Below are 19970 nucleotides of genomic sequence, written 5' to 3'. Positions count from 1 at the left end.
CCTAACCAGATCGTTACCCACTCCTTTGTCTGTCCAACTGTTCTCTCCTTTGGGCTCTATCCCCACCTATCATCTACTCCTTATCCCCTTCCCCCACCCTATCTTCTGCACAAAAACCGACATTTCGCTCGCTACTGTCAGTTCTGAGGAAGGGTCACTCGATCTGAAATGTTAACTCTGATTTCTGTCTGCGGCCAGACCTACTGAGCTTTTCCAGCAATTTCTGTTTTTCTTTCTGATTTACAGCATCTGCTGTTCTTTTGGTTTTTAGATTCTTAAGGGATCTATTAGGATTCTTCCCAGATCTTGGGAATGTAGAACCTGGGGTCATCGTCTCAAGGAGTTTGGTAGTTCAGGATTGAGTTGGGGAAACATTTGAGTGCTGTGAATCTTTGGGATTGGTCTCCACTAAAATCTCCGGATGCTCAATTATTGTGTTCATTCAGAGTCAGAGATTCACTGAGTCTGTATTGATTAGAGTCTAGAAGGATGGAAGGCAATATGTTCGAAATGTGTCAAATTCTAACAGGGCTAGATAGACTCTGTACAGGGAGGATGTTGTGTCGGGGTGGGGAGTCCGGAACCAGGGGGTACAGTCTCAGAATACAGATACATTTAGGACTGAGACGAGGGAACATTTATCGTAAGGAATTCTCTACCACAGAAAGCTGTGAAGGCGGAGTCACTAAATCTATTCGAAAAAAGAGATCGATTTATAAAATGCATTTTAAAGACATCTGTCTTTAGCAGAAATGTGACATTGAGATCGAGGATCAGCCACACAACCACATACTAATCAGTTGTGATTAAAAGAATGAGATGTGATGAAATATGAATTTCTTAAAGGAGGAAGTGGTGGAGGCTGGTACAATTACAGCATTTAAAAGGCACCTGGATGGGTACATGAATAGGAAGGGTTTAGAGGGATATGGGCTAAGTGCTGGCAAATTTAGATTAACTGGATGGATTAACTAGATTAGTTTAGGATATCTGGTCTGCATGGATGAGTTGGGCCGAAGGGTCTGTATCTGTGCTGTACATCTCTACGACTCTATGATTTAATAGGGAGGGTGCTGTTAGAATGGTTCCCGATTTTGGGAATCTACACCATGAGGTCAAGAATAAGAAATTTGGTCGTTTGGGATTGATATTGGGAGTTTTAAATCCCCATTGAATCAGGTGTTAAACTTCTACAGAGTTATAAATGTGTCAGATACCAGAGTTCACCCGTATACAATTTAATTGCTTTACACCCTTGATCTGAGCTAGGAGAATAAACCACACTTACTTACTGCTTTAATAAAGAGGCCATTTGGCCCATCATACCTTCTCTGCAATTCAATGATGTCCTGTCAGTTTTTATACCTCAAACACCTTCCTGCTCTAAACCCCCCAACTCTTAGTTCTTCCAATGCTGGAGTAGGCCATTCAGCCCATCAAGCCTGTTCCACTATTTAGTATAATCATTACTGATCCTCTGTCTCAATGTCATATCTCTGCCTTCTCCCCACAGATATCTTCAAAACATATTTTATAAATCGCTCTCTTTCTTTGAATGGATTCAGTGACTCGACCTCCACAGCTTTCTGTGGTAGAGAATTCCACAGGGTCACTATCCTCTGAGCAAATAAATGTTTCTTCATCTCACTCCTCAATGTATCTATGTCCTGAGACCTTCCCCCCGGTTATAGACTCCCCACCCAGGGGTTACATCCACCTGTATCTAGTCTGTCCAGCCCTGTTAGAATCTGACTAGTTAGTACAGACCCAGTCGATCTCTTTGTTTTAATGAACACAGTAAAGAACAAAGAACATTACAGCACAGGACCAGGCCCTTCAGCCCTCCAAGCCTGTGCCAACACATTTTGCCCTTCCATACTGAAACCCCCCAACCCCCCAACACCCCCAACTCACCCAACCCTCCCAACACACCCAACCCCCCAACACACCCAACACTCCCCCAACTCCCCCAACACACCCAACCCACGCAACACCCACACACACACACACCCAACCCACCCAAACCACCCAACACACCCAACCCCCCAACACACCCAACCCACCCAACCCTCCCAACACACCCGACCCCCAACACACCCGACCCCCCAACCCCCAACACACTCAACATACCCAAACTGCCCCAACATACCCAACCCCCAACACACCCAAACCCCCAACTCCCCCAACCCCCAACACACCCAACACCCCCACAATGCCCCCATCCCCCCAACACACCCAAACCCCCCAACACACCCAACCTCCCAACTCCCCAACTCACCCAACACACACCCCCAACTTCCCCAGCTCCCCAAACCCCCCAACACACCCAACCCCCCAACACCCCCAACTCATCCCACCCTCCCAACATATCCAACCCCCAACCGCCCCAACACACCCCCAACTTCCCCAACCCCCAACACACCCAACCCATGCAACACACACACACAAACCACCCAACACACCCAACCCCGCAACGCACCCAACCCACCCAACACACCCAACCCCCCAACCCACCCAAACCCCCAACACACCTAACCCACCCAAACCCCCAACACACCCAACGTCCCAACACACCCAACCCACCCAACACCCTCCCAACCCCCCAACACCCCAACACACCCAACACACACCCTCAACTCCCCAACACACCCAACACACCAAACCCCCCAACACACCCAACCCCTACAACACACCCAACCCCCACAACACCCCCAACACACCCAAACCCCCCAACACACACCCCCAACCCCCGAACACATGCAACACACACACACCCAACCCCCCAACACACACACACACCCACCCAACACACCCAACCCACCCAAAACCCCCAACCCACCCAACACACCCAACCCACCCAACCTCCCAGCCCACCCAACACACCCAACACACCCAACGCCCCAAACACAACACACACACAAACCCAATCCACCCAATTCCCCAAAACACACCACACACCCAATCCCTCAACACACCCAACCCACCCAAACCCCTAACACACCCAACCCACCCAAACCTCCAACACACCCAACCCACCCAACCTCCCTGGCCCCCCCAAAACACCCAACCCCTCCAACACACGCAACACACCCAAACCCATAACACACCCAACCCCCCCAAAACCCCAACACACCCAACCCCCCCAACCACCAGCACACCCAACCCCACCAACTCCCCCAACCACCCAACCCATCCCCACCAACACACCCAACCCCCCAAACACCCCCAACCCACCCAACTCCCCAAACCCCCAACACACCCAACCCCCCAACCCCCAACACACCCAACCCCCCAACTCCCCCAACCACCCAACCCACCCCCACCAACACACCCAACCCCCCAACCACCCCCAACCCTCCCAAAACACCCAACCCCCAACTCCTCCAACACACCAAACCCACACAACACACACACACCCAACCTACCCAAACCATCCAACACACCCAACCCCCCAAACACACCGAACCCCCCAACACACCGAACCCCCCAAAACACCCAAACCACCAACACACCCAACCCCCCAACACACCCGAACCCCCAACCCCCCAACACTCCCAACCCCAACCCCCAACTCCCCCAACACACCCCCACAACCCCCCAACTCCCCCAACACACACAACCCCCAACCCCCCAACACCCCCAAACCCTCAACACACTCCCCCAACTTCCCAAACCCCCCAACACACCCAACCCATGCAACACACACACACCCACCCAACCCACCCAACACACACAACCCCCCAACCCATCCAATACACCCAACCCCCCCAACCCACCCAAACCCCTAACATACCCAACCCACCCAAACCCCCAACACACCCAACCCACCCAAACCCCCAACGCCCCCAACACACCCAACCTCCCCAACACACCCTCCAATCCCTCAACACTCCCAACACACCCCCTAACACCCCAACACACCCAACACACCCCCAACCCCCCCAAGCCCCTCAACACACCCAACACACCCAACCCCCCAACACACCCAACCCCCCAACCCCCTCAACATCCCCAACTCATCCAAGCCCCCCAACACCCTCCAACACCCCAAACCCCCAACACACACCCCCAACCCCCAACACACCCAACCCACGCAACACACACACCCAACCCCCCCAACTCACCCAACCCATTCAAACCCCCAACACACCCAAGACAGCCAACCCATCCAACCCCCCAGCCCCCCAACACACTCAAAGCACCCAACCACCCAACTCCCCTAACACACCCAACCCACCCAACCCCCCAACACACACACAACCCACACAACCCACCCAAACCCCAACACACCCAACACACCCAACACACTCAACCCCCCCAACCCACCCAACACACACAGACACACAGACACACACACATGCATGTGTCCACACACACACGTGCACGCACAAACACACACACGTGCACGCACACACATAGACACACACACACAGACAGACCCACACATGCACATGAACACAGGCATGCACACACACATGTTCACAGACATGCACATGCACACAAACACACACATGTTCACAGACATGCACATGCACACACGCACACACACATGTTCACAGACATGCACATGCACACAAACACACACATGTTCACAGACATGCACATGCACACACGCACACACACATGTTCACAGACATGCACATGCACACACGCACACACACATGTTCACAGACATGCACATGCACACACGCACACACACATGTTCACAGACATGCACATGCACACAAACACGCACATGAACACACACACACACCTTGAACCTGTGTCCTCTAGTAACTGATCTCTCCACCCTGGGGAAAGAGCCTCATACTTCCCACTCTATCCATGTCATTCACAATCCTATAAACTTGTGTCAGGTCACGACACCCACCACACCCCCAACCTCCTATATTCCAGTGAAAATAAACCTTGTCTATCCAAACTGTCCTCATAGCTAAAATCCCCCGTACCAAGCAACATCCTAGTAAACCTTTTCTGCACCCTCTCCAAAGCATCCACACCTCCTTTTGGTAACAACTGAGCATCTGGAGATCTTTCATGTAGACCAATTCCAAAGGTTGACAGCACCCAAAGTGGGGATAGATCCTCCCATCTCAATCCTGACCTGCCAATCTTCTTGAGACAGCGACCCCAGGCTCTAGATTCCCAGGATCCATGAACAATTCCAACACCATCTTCCCTGTGAAAGTCCTTTGGGAATTTCAGATTTATCCATTAGATCACCTGCAGCGAGGGCAGTTTGGTGAATGTTAATTGTAACTGACGTTAGGAATACGTGAAACTACTCGAGATTATTGGCTGGGGAGGTGATAAGTAGTCAACGTGGATTCATAAAATGGAGATCATTCTGAAAACATCCATGAGAGTTTTTGAGGTTGTTATTAGCGGAGTAGGTAAGAAGAAATCTTTCTCCCTAGTCAGAGGGCTCCATGACTAAACGGCACAGTTAACGTAAGGAGCAGAGGGGATTTCAGGGAAAACATTCTGACCCTAAGGGAGTTCCGACGGAGGGAGTGCAGACCGAGGGAGTACAGACTGAGGGAGTACAGACTGAGGGAGTGCAGGCTGAGGGAGTGCAGACTGAGGGAGTGCAGACTAACGGACTGCTGATTGAGGGAGTACAGACTGAGGGAGTACAGACTGAGGGAGTACGGGCTGAGGGAATACAGACTGAGAGAGTGCAGGCTGATGGAGTGCAGGCTGAGGGAGTACAGACCGAGGGAGTATGGGCTGAGGGAGTACAGGCTGAGGGAATGCAGACCGAGGGAGTGCAGACCGAGGGAGTACAGACTGAGGGAGTACAGACTGACGGAGTATGGGCTGAGGGAGTACAGGCTGAGGGAGTACAGGCTGAGGGAGTGCAGACTGAGGGAGTACAGACTGAGGGAGTGCAGACTGAGGGACTGCAGATTGAGGGAGTACAGACTGAGGGAGTACGGGCTGAGGGAGTACGGGCTGAGGGAGTACGGGCTGAGGAAATGCAGACTGAGGGAGTACAGAATGAGGGAGTACAGAATGAGGGAGTTCAGACTGAGGGAGTGCAGACTGAGGGAGTTCAGACTGAGGGAGTACAGACTGAGGGAGTACGGACTGAGGGAGTACAGACCGAGGGAGTACAGAATGAGGGAGTACAGAATGAGGGAGTTCAGACTGAGGGAGTTCAGACTGAGGGAGTGCAGACTGAGGGAGTTCAGACAGAGGGAGTTCAGACTGAGGGTGTTTAGACTGAGGGAGTACGGACTGAGGGAGTACAGACTGAGGGAGTACGGGCTGAGGGAGTACAGACTGAGGGAGTTCAGACTGAGGGAGTACAGACTGAGGGAGTACGGACTGAGGGAGTACAGACCGAGGGAGTACAGACTGAGGGAGTACAGACTGAGGGAGTACGGGCTGAGGGAGTACGGGCTGAGGGAGTACAGACTGAGGGAGTACAGACTGAGGGAGTACGGACTGAGGGAGTACAGACCGAGGGAGTACAGACTGAGGGAGTACGGGCTGAGGGAGTGCAGACTGAGGGAGTTTACTCTGACGGAGTTCAGACTGAGGGAGTGCAGACTTAGGGAGTACAGACTGAGGGAGTATGCGCTGAGTGAGTACAGACTGAGGGAGTTCAGTTGAGGGAGTACAGACTGAGGGAGTTCAGACTGAGGGAGTACAGACTGAGGGAGTGCAGACTGAGGGAGTACAAACTGAGGGAGTATGCGCTGAGTGAGTACAGACTGAGGGAGTTCAGTTGAGGGAGTGCAGACTGAGGGAGTACAGACAGAGGGAGTTTACTCTGAGGGAGTATGGGCTGAGGGAGTACAGGCAGAGGTAGTTCAGACAGAGGCAGTTCAGACTGAGGGAGTGGTGACTGAGGGAGTAGCTACTGAGGGAGTTTACTCTGACGGATTTCAGACTGAGGGAGTACGGGCTGAAGGAGTACAGACAGAGGGAGTGCAGACTGAGGGAGTACAGACTGAGGGAGTTCAGTCTGAGGGAGAATAGACTGAGGGAATACAGACTGAGTGAGTGCAGACTGAGGGAGTACAGACTGAGTGAGTGCAGACTGAGGGAGTACAGACTGAGGGAGTACAGACTGAGGGAGTAGAGTCTGAGGAAGTACAGACTGAGGGAGTGGACACTGGGGGAGTACAGACTGAGGGAGTACGGGCTGAGGGAGTACAGACTGAGGGAGTATAGACTGAGGGAGTACAGACTGAGGGAGTGCAGACTGAGGGAGTACAGACTGAGTGAGTGCAGACTGAGGGAGTACAGACTGAGGGAGTTCAGACTGAGGGAGTAGAGTCTGAGGAAGTACAGACTGAGGGAGTGGACACTGGGGGAGTACAGACTGAGGGAGTACGGGCTGAGGGAGTACAGACTGAGTGAGTGCAGACTGAGGGAATACAGACTGAGGGAGTACAGACTGAGGGAATACAGACTGAGGGAATACAGACTGAGGGAGTTCAGACTGAGGGAGTACGGACTGAGGGAGTACAGACTGAGGGAGTACGGACTGAGGGAATACAGACTGAGGGAGTACGGGCTGAGGGAGTACAGACTGAGGGAGTTCAGACTGAGGGAGTACGGACTGAGGGAGTACAGACTGAGGGAGTACGGGCTGAGGGAGTGCAGACTGAGGGAGTACAGACTGTGGGAGTTCAGACTGAGGGAGTACAGACAGGGTGTACGGGCTGAGGGAGTACAGACTGAGGGAGTTCAGACTGAGGGAGTACAGACTGAGTGAGTGCAGACTGAGGGAATACAGACTGAGGGAGTACAGACTGAGGGAATACAGACTGAGGGAATACAGACTGAGGGAGTTCAGACTGAGGGAGTACGGACTGAGGGAGTACAGACTGAGGGAGTACGGACTGAGGGAATACAGACTGAGGGAGTACGGGCTGAGGGAGTACAGACTGAGGGAGTTCAGACTGAGGGAGTACGGACTGAGGGAGTACAGACTGAGGGAGTACGGGCTGAGGGAGTGCAGACTGAGGGAGTTTACTCTGACGGAGTTCAGACTGAGGGAGTGCAGACTGAGGGAGTTCAGACTGAGGGAGTACAGACTGAGGGAGTTCAGACTGAGGGAGTGCAGACTGAGGGAGTACAGACAGAGGGAGTACAGACTGTGGGAGTTCAGACTGAGGGAGTACAGACAGGGTGTACGGGCTGAGGGAGTACAGACTGAGGGAGTTCAGACTGAGGGAGTACAGACTGAGGGAGTACGGACTGAGGGAGTACGGACTGAGGGAGTACAGACCGAGGGAGTACAGACTGAGGGAGTACGGGCTGAGGGAGTGCAGACTGAGGGAGTTTACTCTGACGGAGTTCAGACTGAGGGAGTGCAGACTGAGGGAGTACAGACTGAGGGAGTATGCGCTGAGTGAGTACAGACTGAGGGAGTTCAGTTGAGGGAGTACAGACTGAGGGAGTTCAGTTGAGGGAGTACAGACTGAGGGAGTGCAGACTGAGGGAGTACAAACTGAGGGAGTATGCGCTGAGTGAGTACAGACTGAGGGAGTTCAGTTGAGGGAGTGCAGACTGAGGGAGTTCAGACTGAGGGAGTACAGACTGAGGGAGTATAGACTGAGGGAGTATAGACTGAGGAAGTACAGACTGAGGGAGTATAGACTGAGGGAGTGCAGACCGAGGGAGTGCAGACCGAGGGAGTAGAGACTGAGGGAGTACAGACTGAGGGAGTACAGACTGATGAAGTACGGACTGAGGGAGTTCAGACTGAGGGAGTACAGGCTGAGGGAGTACAGACAGAGGGAGTTTACTCTGAGGGAGTATGGGCTGAGGGAGTACAGGCAGAGGTAGTTCAGACAGAGGCAGTTCAGACTGAGGGAGTGGTGACTGAGGGAGTAGAGACTGAGGGAGTTTACTCTGACGGATTTCAGACTGAGGGAGTACGGGCTGAGGGAGTACAGACAGAGGGAGTGCAGACTGAGGGAGTATAGACTGAGGGAGTTCAGACTGAGGGAGTATAGACTGAGGGAGTACAGACTGAGTGAGTGCAGACTGAGGGAGTACAGACTGAGGGAGTTCAGACTGAGGGAGTAGAGTCTGAGGAAGTACAGACTGAGGGAGTACGGGCTGAGGGAGTACAGACTGAGTGAGTGCAGACTGAGTGAGTGCAGACTGAGGGAGTGCAGACTGAGGGAGTACAGACTGAGGGAGTTCAGACTGAGGGAGTTCAGACTGAGGGAGTACGGGCTGAGGGAATACAGACTGAGGGAGTACAGACTGAGGGAATACAGACTGAGGGAATGCAGACTGAGGGAGTTCAGACTGAGGGAGTATGTACTGAGGGAGTACAGACCGAGGGAGTACGGACTGAGGGAATACAGACTGAGGGAGTACGGGCTGAGGGAGTGCAGACTGAGGGAGTTCAGACTGAGGGAGTACGGACTGAGGGAGTACAGACCGAGGGAGTACGGACTGAGGGAATACAGACTGAGGGAGTACGGACTGAGGGAGTACAGACTGAGGGAGTACAGATGGAGGGAATACAGACTGAGGGAGTGCAGACTGAGGGAGTGCAGACTGAGGGAGTACGGGCTGAGGGTGAGCCCGTTGAGGGATTGCTGCTCTGTCAGTGTCCTTTCCTTACAGTAATCTGCTGAGCCCAGTGTCTCGCTACTTTCTGAGCTGTTACTAAAGGCTCCACTACAACGTAAACATTGATAGAGAGACCCCCCCCCACTCCGAATCTCAGCCAATCAGCTGATCTCATTGCTGCTCTGTGTGAAAATGCTGTGTACTAATTGGCTGCTGTTTCCAGTAGAGAGTGTGAACCTACAAATTTGGAGCAGGAATAGTCTATTCTGTGATTCAATACGATAAGGATTCTCTTCCTCAGAGCGTGGCGCAGGCGGAGTCATTGCAGGTCTTTTAAGGTAGAGGTCCTCTTCGCTCATGAGGGGGCCAGAGGTCATTGGTGTGGGGGAGTTGGGAATGTGGAAGCCACATTACCTTATGGAATAACGGAAAGGAATAGACCAATCTGTAAAGGGAGCTCCCCAACAATTATAATACATCCTGTGGAGCAGCTGGGACTTGATCCAGGTCACCTGGCTTAAAGGTAGGGGCACTACCACTGTGTCACAAGTGCAGGGGTGACAAAATGCACCTCAATTGCTTTGGGAATGAGTTTGCGGAAAGAGCAAATTTGACTTTTCTGTTCCCCTGGTTGTGTCTCATCGTTGGTGATGGAAGTAAAAATGATCACGGTCCCTTTGATGGACAGGAAGTGATTTCAGCCCTTGTTGACAGAACCCAGGATATGACATCAACCCTGTGTGATAGAACCCAGGATATGACATCAATCCTGTGTGATAGAACCCAGGATATGACATCAATCCTGTGTGATAGAACCCAGGATATGACATCAACCCTGTGTGATAGAACCCAGGATATGACATCAGCCCCAGATGGTAGCATCCCATCCTCTTTGGAGTGGAGGTTTGGCTTTGTCCATTGTCACGTTGCCACCCTCACTGCCGTCCAACTTCTCTGATCCCACACAGATAAGAACGCTTTGTTCAGACCAATGTCATAAAGCTTGACATCATTTATGTGTGCGCGTGAAGACAGAGGGAGAGAGATTCCAATGTTCTTTCTCAACAAAGATTTGGTTGCTCTTGGGAACAGACAAGAAAGGAGAGGCCACTCTGCGCATTTGGTTTAATCTGTCCTGGGGCCACCTTCTACATATGCCACCCCTAACCTTGAAAGTTCTAGCTAAAGAGTGTATTTTGATCAGCCAGGCCAGTGGGCTGAGGCATGGCAGATGGAGTTTAATTTGGATTAATACGAGGTGTTGCAGTTTGGTGGGTCAAACCAGGGCAGGACTTACACAGTCAATGGTAGAGCCCTCAGGAGTGTTATTGAACAAAGAGATCCAGGGGTACAGGTTCATATCTCATTGGAGGTGGAGTCACAGGGAGACAGGGCAGTGAAGGAGGCTTTCAGCTTGCGAGGTCAGAGCTCTGAGTATAGGCATTGGGATGTCTTGCTACAGCTGTACAAGATGTTGGTGAGGCCACATTTGGAATACTGCATACAGTTCTGGTCACCCTACTGTAGAAAGGATATCATTAAACTACAAAGAGTGCAGAAAAGATTTACTAGGATGCTACTAAGACTGGAAGGTTTGAGTTATAAGGAGAGGTTGGATGGGCTGGGACTTTTTTTTGAGGTAAAAACAATGACTGCAGATGCTGGAAACGCTGCCTGAACTGCTGTGCTCTTCCAGCACCACTTATCCAGAAATGGGACTTTTTTTCCCTGGAGCATAGGAGACTGACCTGAAAGAGGTCTATTAGATCATGAGGGGCAATAGATAAAATAGGTAGCCAACATCTTTTCCTTATGGTAGGGGAATCTAAAACCAGAGGGCATAAGTTTAAGGTGAGGGGGGAGAGGTACAAAAGGGTCCAGAGGGGCAATTGTTTCACACGGAGGGTGGTGAGGGTCTGGAATGGACTACCAGAGGTAGTGGGGGAAGCAAGTTCAATTTTGTCATTGAGAAAACATCTAGACAGGTACGTGGATGGGATAGATATGGAGAAGTATGGACCATAAGCAGGCAAATGGGACCATACTAATTGTGGAAACTGGGCAGCATGGGTAAGATGGGCCGAATGGCCTGTTTCCGTGCTGTAGATACCTATGACCCTATTGGCTTAAAGATAAATGATAAAGTCGGAGATCCAATATAAGAATGAAAGGTGACATGCAGGGAAAAACCCCACAGTGAGTGGCTAGGATGGTGGTAGAGGCTGGCTCAGCCACGCCCTTTGGAAGAGAGTTGCAGCATTCTCTGGAGGAAGATGTTGCAGGGTACCCGGAAAAGATGGGCAACCGTTGTTAAGTGAATCATTCGTGCAGAGGGCTAGTATGTAAAGGGGTGGGCTGAATAGCCTCCTTCCATGTGGAAACCATAAGACGTAGGAGCAGAAATTAAGCCATTCAGCCCATCGAGTCTGCTCCACCGTTCAATAGAGTCCTGAAGAAGGGTGACACCGAAAACGCTGACTTCTCCACCTCCCGATGCTGCCTGGCGTGCTGTGTTCTTCCAGCCTCCTGCCTGCCTACTTTGGATTCCAGTATCTGCAGTTTTATTGTCTCCCTCCATTCAATCATGGCTGATAAATTTCTCGACCCCATTCCCCCGTTTTGTCCCGTAACCCTTGACCCCCTTGATACTCAAGAACCTATCACTCTCCGTCTTAAATAGATTATGCCAATGGCTTGTCAGTCATATCGTTGAGGTGTGTTAATACGCATGTGAAGATGCCAGTGATGGATATTGACTCTGAGCACATTTTGGATAGGTGCATGGACCAAACGCAGGCAAAAGGGCTGAGTTTAGTTTGGGAAACTTGGTCGGCATGGACGAGTTGGACCGAAGGGTCTGTTTCCGTGCTGTACATCTCTATGACTTTAACAGCAATGCCAGTGTGGACCTGCTGGGTAAATAGTGGGCCATGGTTTTAGACCTGTCATTGTCTGTGGGGGCTGGGGTGGGTGGAAGTGTGTCTGAGCAGTTGCTATGGTGTGTGATAACAGCAGTTTCAAAATAACCCTGATTTGGAGGAGCCGGTGTTAGACAGGGGTGGACAAAGTTAAAAATCTCACAACACCAGGTTATAGTCCAACAGGTTCATTTGGAAGCACGAGCTTTTGGAGCGCTGCTTCTTCACAACCACCTGATGAAGGAGCAGTGCTCCGAAAGCTAGTGCTTCCAAATAAAGCTGGTTATCACATCTCTCTCTCCAGCAATGAGATTAAGCCAGTCTGTTCACAATGTTGGTATCACATTTGTTGAGCTTCTAAACACACATTTGAACCTCAGCTGCAATAGGCCATTCCCTACCACCAACACTTCACCCTGCCTCAGCTCATCTGCTGCTAAAACCCTCAGTATTTCCCTCGTTACCTCAACACTCAACTTTTCACTTGAACTCCTGGCTAATCCAACACCTTCTACCATCTGTAAACATTGGGACCCAAGCAGATTCTGTTGGCCATTTCTTAACACGTACCAAGTTCCATTCCCTTATCACCCCTGGAGCTCACTGACCAATGCTGGCTCCCATTCATGTAAGGTCCTGATTTCAAAACTCTCACCCTTGTTTTCAAATCCCTACATACCCTTCCCGATCTCTGTAATCTCTTCCAACTCCACAGCATTCCAGGATCTCTGTATTCTCACGTTCCAGTCACTTGAGCGTTCCCGGTTTTAATTGCTTCATCGTGTCTTCTGCTTCCTGAGCCAGTAGCTCCAGAAATCCCTTCCAAAACCTCTCCTCCCTCGTGACTTCCCTTTTCTCCTCAAAGAGATTCCTTCAAACGTGCCTCGTTGACCAAATGTTGTTAACGCAAACAGAAGCTATGAATTTCTGTAGTGCTTTTTGTGACGCCCCACACACTTTACAGCATTTATTGTAAAGGAGCATTGTGGAAATGGAACTGGACTAGCCACTTGGGGTGGGGGTCAAGGATCATACTTTGGGATCATTGGTTCAAATCCCTTTGTGGGCACATGTGGGGTTTATGTTGAAATTAAGGCATATTCTCATTAATGGTCACCCATAACAGCTCTCACTGATGCTCTTTCGAGGGTTTGCCTCCCTTATCCATGGTCCATGTGTGACTCCAGGTGCCTAGTAATGGGGTGGACTCTTCACTGCCCTACGAAATGGCCTAGGAATGCACAGGCAACTCATAAAGGGCAGCTCTTTCCTTTATTGGTCAGAGTATTGAGTACAGGAGTTGGGAGGTCATGTTGCGGCTGTACAGGATGTTGGTTAGGCCACTGTTGGAATATTGTGTGCAATTCTGGTCTCCTTCCTATCAGAAAGATGTTGTGAAACTTGAAAGGGTTCAGAAAAGATTTACAAGGATGTTGCCAGGGTTGGAGGATCTGAGCTATAGGGAGAGGCTGAACAGGCTGGGGCTGTTTTCCCTGGAGCGTCGGATGCTGAGGGGTGACCTTATAGAGGTTTATAAAATCACGAGGGGCATGGATAGGGTAAATAGACAAGGTCTTTTCCTTGGGTCGGGGAGTCCAGAACTAGAGGGCATAGGTTTAGGGTAAGAGAGGAAAGATATAATAGAGACCTAAGGGGCAACCTTTTCACGCAGAGGGTGGTATGTGTATGGAATGAACTGCCAGAGGATGTGGTGGAGGCTGGTACAATTGCAGCATTTAAAAGGCATCTGGATGGGTATATGAATAGGAAGGGTTTGGAGGGAGATGGGCCGGGTGCTGGCAGGTGGGACTAGATTGGGTTGGGATATCTGGTCGGCATGGACAGGTTGGACAGAAGTATCTGTTTCCGTGCTGTACATCTCTGTGACTCTATGACTCTTCAGTTGTGATTTGGTGTTGGACTGAGGTGGACAAAGTTAAAAATCACATAACGCCAGGTTTATTTGGGAGCACTAACTTTCGGAGCGCTGCTCCTTCATCATGTGGTTGTCGCAAACAATATTGGCTCCCATTCATGTAAAGAACTGGTTTCAAAACTCTCACCCTCATTTTCGAATCCCTACATACCCTTCCCGATCTCCGTAATCTCTTCCAACCCCATAACGCTCCACGGTGTCCTCTGCTCCAACTTTGAAAGCTAGTGCTGCTAAATAAACCTGTCAGACTTTAACCTGATGTTGTGTGGTTTTTAACTTCAGTTGTTAATTCTGGATCAGAGATGATGTTTTGTTCAGCAAAGGTAGGTGGGCCAGAAAGTGGGGAGTGAGGGTGCAGATCAACCATCATCTCATTGGTGTGGAGGTGCCAGTGTTAGCCTGGGGTGGACAAGGTCAGAAGTCACATGACATCGGGTTATAGCCTGACAGGTCTTTTTTTAAAATCACAAACGCTGCCCCTTCATCAGGTGTAGGAGCAATCCTCCGAAAGCTTGTGTTTTCAAATAAACCTGTCAGGCTATAACCTCGTGGTATTTTTGACCTTGATCTCACTGAATGGTGGAACAGGCTCAAGGGGCTGAATCAAGATTAGAGTGGCGCTGGAAAAGCACAGCAGGTCAGGCAGCATCCGAGGAGCAGGAAAATCGATGTTTCGGGCAAAAGCCCTTCATCAGGAACCGAAATGTTAATTCTCCTGCTCCTCGGATGCTGCCTGACCTGCTGTGCTTTTCCAGCACCACTCTAATCTTGACTCTAATCTCCAGCATCTGCAGGCCCCAGTCTCTCCTTGAGGGGCTAAATGGCTGTTTTTATCACCGTCGTCCCCAGGGCGATTAGGGATGGCTGTACAATGCTGCTCTACCTCAATGATGCCCAAGTCCGTAAAAGACGTTAGTGAAACGTGATTGCTCTCGGGAGGCTGCAGTTTGTGCTGGGGCGCTGGTGGTGTTAATGTCGATGGTCTTGTCCCTCAGTCCCTGCAGCCCTCACAAACAGCTGTGCAATGGAGAATACCCGAGGCTTTGCGAGAAGGAGGAGGATCCAGGAAATGTCCCGGTGCCTACAAAGCTCACTCTCTTCGACAAACTGATGCTGTCCCACAACATCTGGCTGCAGCTGGGGATCGAGTCAGCACAAGTCAGGGACATCCTGAGGAATCAGCCGCCAGGGGTAAGCCTGCAGACACCGCCACGTTGGCTCCTCCTGTGCTCGATTGTAGTGCGCTTGGGGTTTCAGTCAACGCAGGAGGAGGCCGTTCGGTCCAGTCTCCCAATACTGGCTCATCGAGTGAAGAGTCACTCTCCCCTTTCCGCTCCCCTGAACATATTTTGTTGGCCAGATTTACCTAACTCCCCATTGCTTTCGCATTCCTCTCGGGCAACACATTGAAGACGATAACGTAGAGTGAGAGAGCCATACGGCGTGGAAACAGGCCCTTCGGCCCAACCTGGTCCATGCTGACCATGGTGCCCACTCAGCTGGTTCCAATTGCCTCCATTTGGTCCATATCCCTCTAAACCCTTCCCATCCATGTTCACATCCAAATTTTTAAAAATGTTTTTTATTGTACCAGCCTCAACCACTTCCTCTGGCACCCATTCCACACCCGCACCACTTTCTGGGTGAAGAAGTTGCCCCTCAGGTCCTTCTTAAATCTTTCCCCTCTCACCTTAAACCTATGCCCACAAGTTTTCAATTCCCCATCCCTAGGAAAAAGATTTTCTGCATTCATCCTATTAATGCCCCTCATGATTGTACATACCTCAATAAGGTCACCCTGCTTTCTCCTACGTTTCTAGGAATAATGTACTATCCTGGCTAACCTCTCCCTATAATCCAGGCCGACTAGTCCTGGCAATATCCTCGTAAATTTTCATTGCACATTTTCCAATTTAACAATGTCCTCTCTATAACGGGGTGACCAAAACGTACACAATACTCCAAGTGCGACCTCACTAACAAGGTATAAAGCTGTAACATAACGTCCCAACTCTGATACTCAATGCCTCGACTGATGAATGCCAGCACGCTAAATGCCTTCTTCACCGCCCTGTCCACCTGTGACGACACTTTCAACAAACTATATAACTTGTTCTCCTCAGTGAGTTTAAAAAATAAGTCTCCCTCCACTTCCCCCCCACCCCTGCTCCTTCCACCAATGTGTCACCAACTCTTCTATCAGCCTAAACAGTTTCCCTCTATTTACTCTCTCAGAACACCTCATCACTTTGAACCTTAAATCACCCCTTAACCTCCTAAAGGGGACCAAACCCAGGCTTCCCCTGCCTCTTCCCATATCCAAAGTCCCTCTCCACTTCATCCATTCTTTATCCGTCTGGTTCCCAGGAAACAGTGATCATAACATTATAATCATCCCCATCTGGACTTTACCTGTTCTCAGGATGTTGATATAATGTAATTAGTGCTAAGTATTTTCACACAAAACATACATTACTCATTTAGTTTATAAGAGTACATTATTTATCTGATCTAAGTTGACATTATGTAAAGTGCAAATCTAATCAGTTTATTTCAATACTGTAGTTACTCAGTGCATTTGCAATTACAGTTACTATTGACCAGACTTATTCCATGTTAAACACCCAGCCCAGGGTTTTGTACAGTTTCCAACTTCTCTGTGTTCTGTAGCCGGAGGGTCTTTGACTGTGACTTGCGTCCACACCTTCAGTGCCTTCCCTCCCCTCGGAGTCCTGGACATTGCAATGTGCCAGTCTCCTACACTCAGTGGAGGAGGTCAGACATCACACGACACCAGGTTATAGTACAACAGGTTTAATCATGAGCTTTCAGAGCGCTGCTCCTTTGTCAGGTGACTTCATTTTTACTGATGATGGTTGAGGGTTAAATATTGTCCCGGGACAGAGCTCCCCTGCTGTTCCCGTTTGGATCAGTGATCATAGGAGAGAAGAGGCATCTTATCCTGTAAAACAGCACCTCTGGCAGTGCAGCAGCCCGACAGGATGGCACTGGACTGTCAGACTCTGCTCAGTGTTCCAGCATACGCAGAGGGTAATGTCCGTTCTGTGAGTTGACAGCGGTATCCATGGCAACACTTGGTGAAGGGTCGGGGCAGAATAATGGGGGGGGGGGAGGGTGAGCAGTTGACAAAACTCCCACCCCAAACCTCCAGAAACGATCCCACAGCTTGAATTTCCCCGATAACCAAGCCAGATTTCAGTCAATCATTCTTAACGTGCCATTTCCAGCCAGCGATTCAGACTCACCCTGTGTGTTAACCTGATATCTTTGCCATTATGGACAGACAGGCACTTCCCCCTTGACCATCAAACTTTCAAACTCTACACAGTTCTTTTCCTGGGGAGTTTTGGGAATGCAGGTTCATAGTTCTTTGAAAGTGGAATCACAGGTAGTCAGACTAGATCCCCTACAGTGTGGAAACAAGCCCTTCGGCCCAACCAGTCCACACCCACCCTCCAAAGAGTAACCCCCCCAGACCCATTTCCCTCTGACTAATGCACCTAACACTATGAGGAAATTTAGCTTGGCCAATTCACCTAACGTGTACATCTTTGGACTGTGGGAGGAAACCGGAGCACCCGGAGGAAACCCACGCAGACACGGGGAGAACGTGCAAACTCCACACAGACAGTCACCCGAGGCTGGAATCGAACCTGGGATTCTGGTGCTGTGAGGCAGCAGTGCTAACCACTGAGCCACCGTGCAGCCCTGGAGGCTGAGGGGTAGTGAAGGTGGCGTTTGGTATGATTGCCCCTATTGGTCGGTGCATTAACTGCAGGTATCCCCCCGTCACATGAAAGTAGAGCATTCCTGTGCAACCTTTAGTAAGCCGAAATGGTGGTCAGCAAAGAAGCGTTAACTTATATGGGAAAAATTCCACATCTTTACGTAAAAGCTAAACTCCTCTCCAGATTCCTTTCGGTTAGTGAAAAGGCACTAATGTTGCTCTTTTGTAAAAGTGAAGTGATGTGAAGTGAACTTCAGAAAAGTGAGGGATACCTGTCGAGGAGTTGGATACCTGTTAGGAGCGATAGGGAGAGGCTGAACAGGCTGGGGCTGTTTTCCCTGGAGTGTCAGAGGCTGAGGGGTGACCTTATAGAGGTTTATAAAAATCATGAGGGGCATGGATAGAGTGATAAGACAAGGTCTTTTCCCTGGGTGGGGGAGTCCAGAATTAGAGGGTTCTGGGTTTAGGGTGAGAGGGAAAGATTTAAAACGGACCTAAGGGGCAACTTTTTCACAAAAGGGTGGTGCGTGTATGGAATGAGCTGCCAGAGGAAGTGGTGGAGGCTGGTACATTTAAAAGGCATCTAGATGGGTATATGAATAGGAAGGGTTTAGAGGGATATGGGCCAAGTGCTGGCAAATGGGATGAGATTAGATTGGGATATCTGTTCGGCATGAACAAGTTGGACCGAAGGGTCTGTTTCCGTGCTGTTTCCAGATATCCTAACCTAATCTAGTCCCATTTGCCGGTATTTGGCCCATATGCCTCTAAACTCTTCCTATTCACGTCCCCATCCAGATGCCTGTTAAATGTTGTAATTGTACCAGCCTCCACCACTTCCTCTGGCAGCTCATTCCATACACGCACCACCCTCTGTGTGAAAAAGTTGCCCCTTAGATCTCTTTTAAATCTTTCCCCTCTCACCCTAAACCTATGCCCGTCTAGTTCTGGACTCCCCCACCCCAGGGAAAAGACCTTGTCTATTTACCCTGTCCACGTTCCTAGAGAAAACATTCTCTGTACGTTTATTTTGTCAGAGTCCCCTTTAGCATCTTCTGGACCTCAATCAGATCTCCTCTCAATCTTCTATACTTCAGAGAGTATAGACCCAAACTGCTCAATTTCGTTTCCATTTGTCAGCTTTGAGAGTGTAGTGCTGGAAAAGCACAGCAGGTCATGCAGCATCCAAAAAGCAGGAGAGTTAACGTTTCGGGCATAAGCCCTTCATCAGGAAAGATGAAGGGCTTTTGCCTGAAATGTCAACGCTCCTGCTCCTTCGATACTGCCTGACCTGCTGTGCTTTTCCAGCACCACACTCTCGACTCTGATCTCCAGCATCTGCCGTCCTCACTTTCTCCACATTTGCCAGCTTGTCTTTATTTGAATTCCGTGCGTCAAGAGTCTCTCAGAAGAAGCTATCCATGTTGACCTGAAATCAGAATCGGCGTTGGCATCAACAACAACTTAATTTATGAGGTACTTTGTAGCAAGCATTATGCCATGGAATTTGAGCCTGAGCCAATTGAACTGAGCAACAGGTGACCCTGAGCTTGGGTTGGAGAGGGTGGTTTTACAGATCATCTTAAAGGAAGAGAGAGAGAGAGGGCTAGGGAGGGTATTCCAGGTCCCTGCCAACCGAAGGCACAGCCGCCAATGGTGGAACAATGGAAATATGGAAGGGATACTCTAGAGGCTGGAGGTAGGGGAGTGCGGAGGTTTCCAGGGACTTGAGAAGCCAGAGGAGATCACAGGGACAGGGCAGAGGAGGTGAAGCCTGTGGAGGGAGGCAGAAACAAGGAAGAGAATGTTTTTAAAATGGAGG

The 19970-nt window shown here is 50.2% G+C and overlaps 1 protein-coding gene across 1 annotated transcript in view; it reads left to right on the top strand.

Moving 5' to 3' along the window:
• Positions 1–19970, top strand: part of LOC140454596 (ras and Rab interactor 2-like) — a 62590-nt gene that overhangs the window by 2452 nt on the left and 40168 nt on the right. The window contains exon 2 of the mRNA XM_072549459.1: positions 15396–15591. Coding sequence (XP_072405560.1) covers positions 15396–15591 — 196 coding nt within the window. The remainder of the gene's footprint in view (positions 1–15395; positions 15592–19970) is intronic.

This window comes from Chiloscyllium punctatum, chromosome 29 (genome assembly GCF_047496795.1).
Source record: "Chiloscyllium punctatum isolate Juve2018m chromosome 29, sChiPun1.3, whole genome shotgun sequence".
Lineage (NCBI taxonomy): Eukaryota > Metazoa > Chordata > Chondrichthyes > Orectolobiformes > Hemiscylliidae > Chiloscyllium > Chiloscyllium punctatum.
This window is presented reverse-complemented; position numbering and strand designations above follow the sequence as displayed.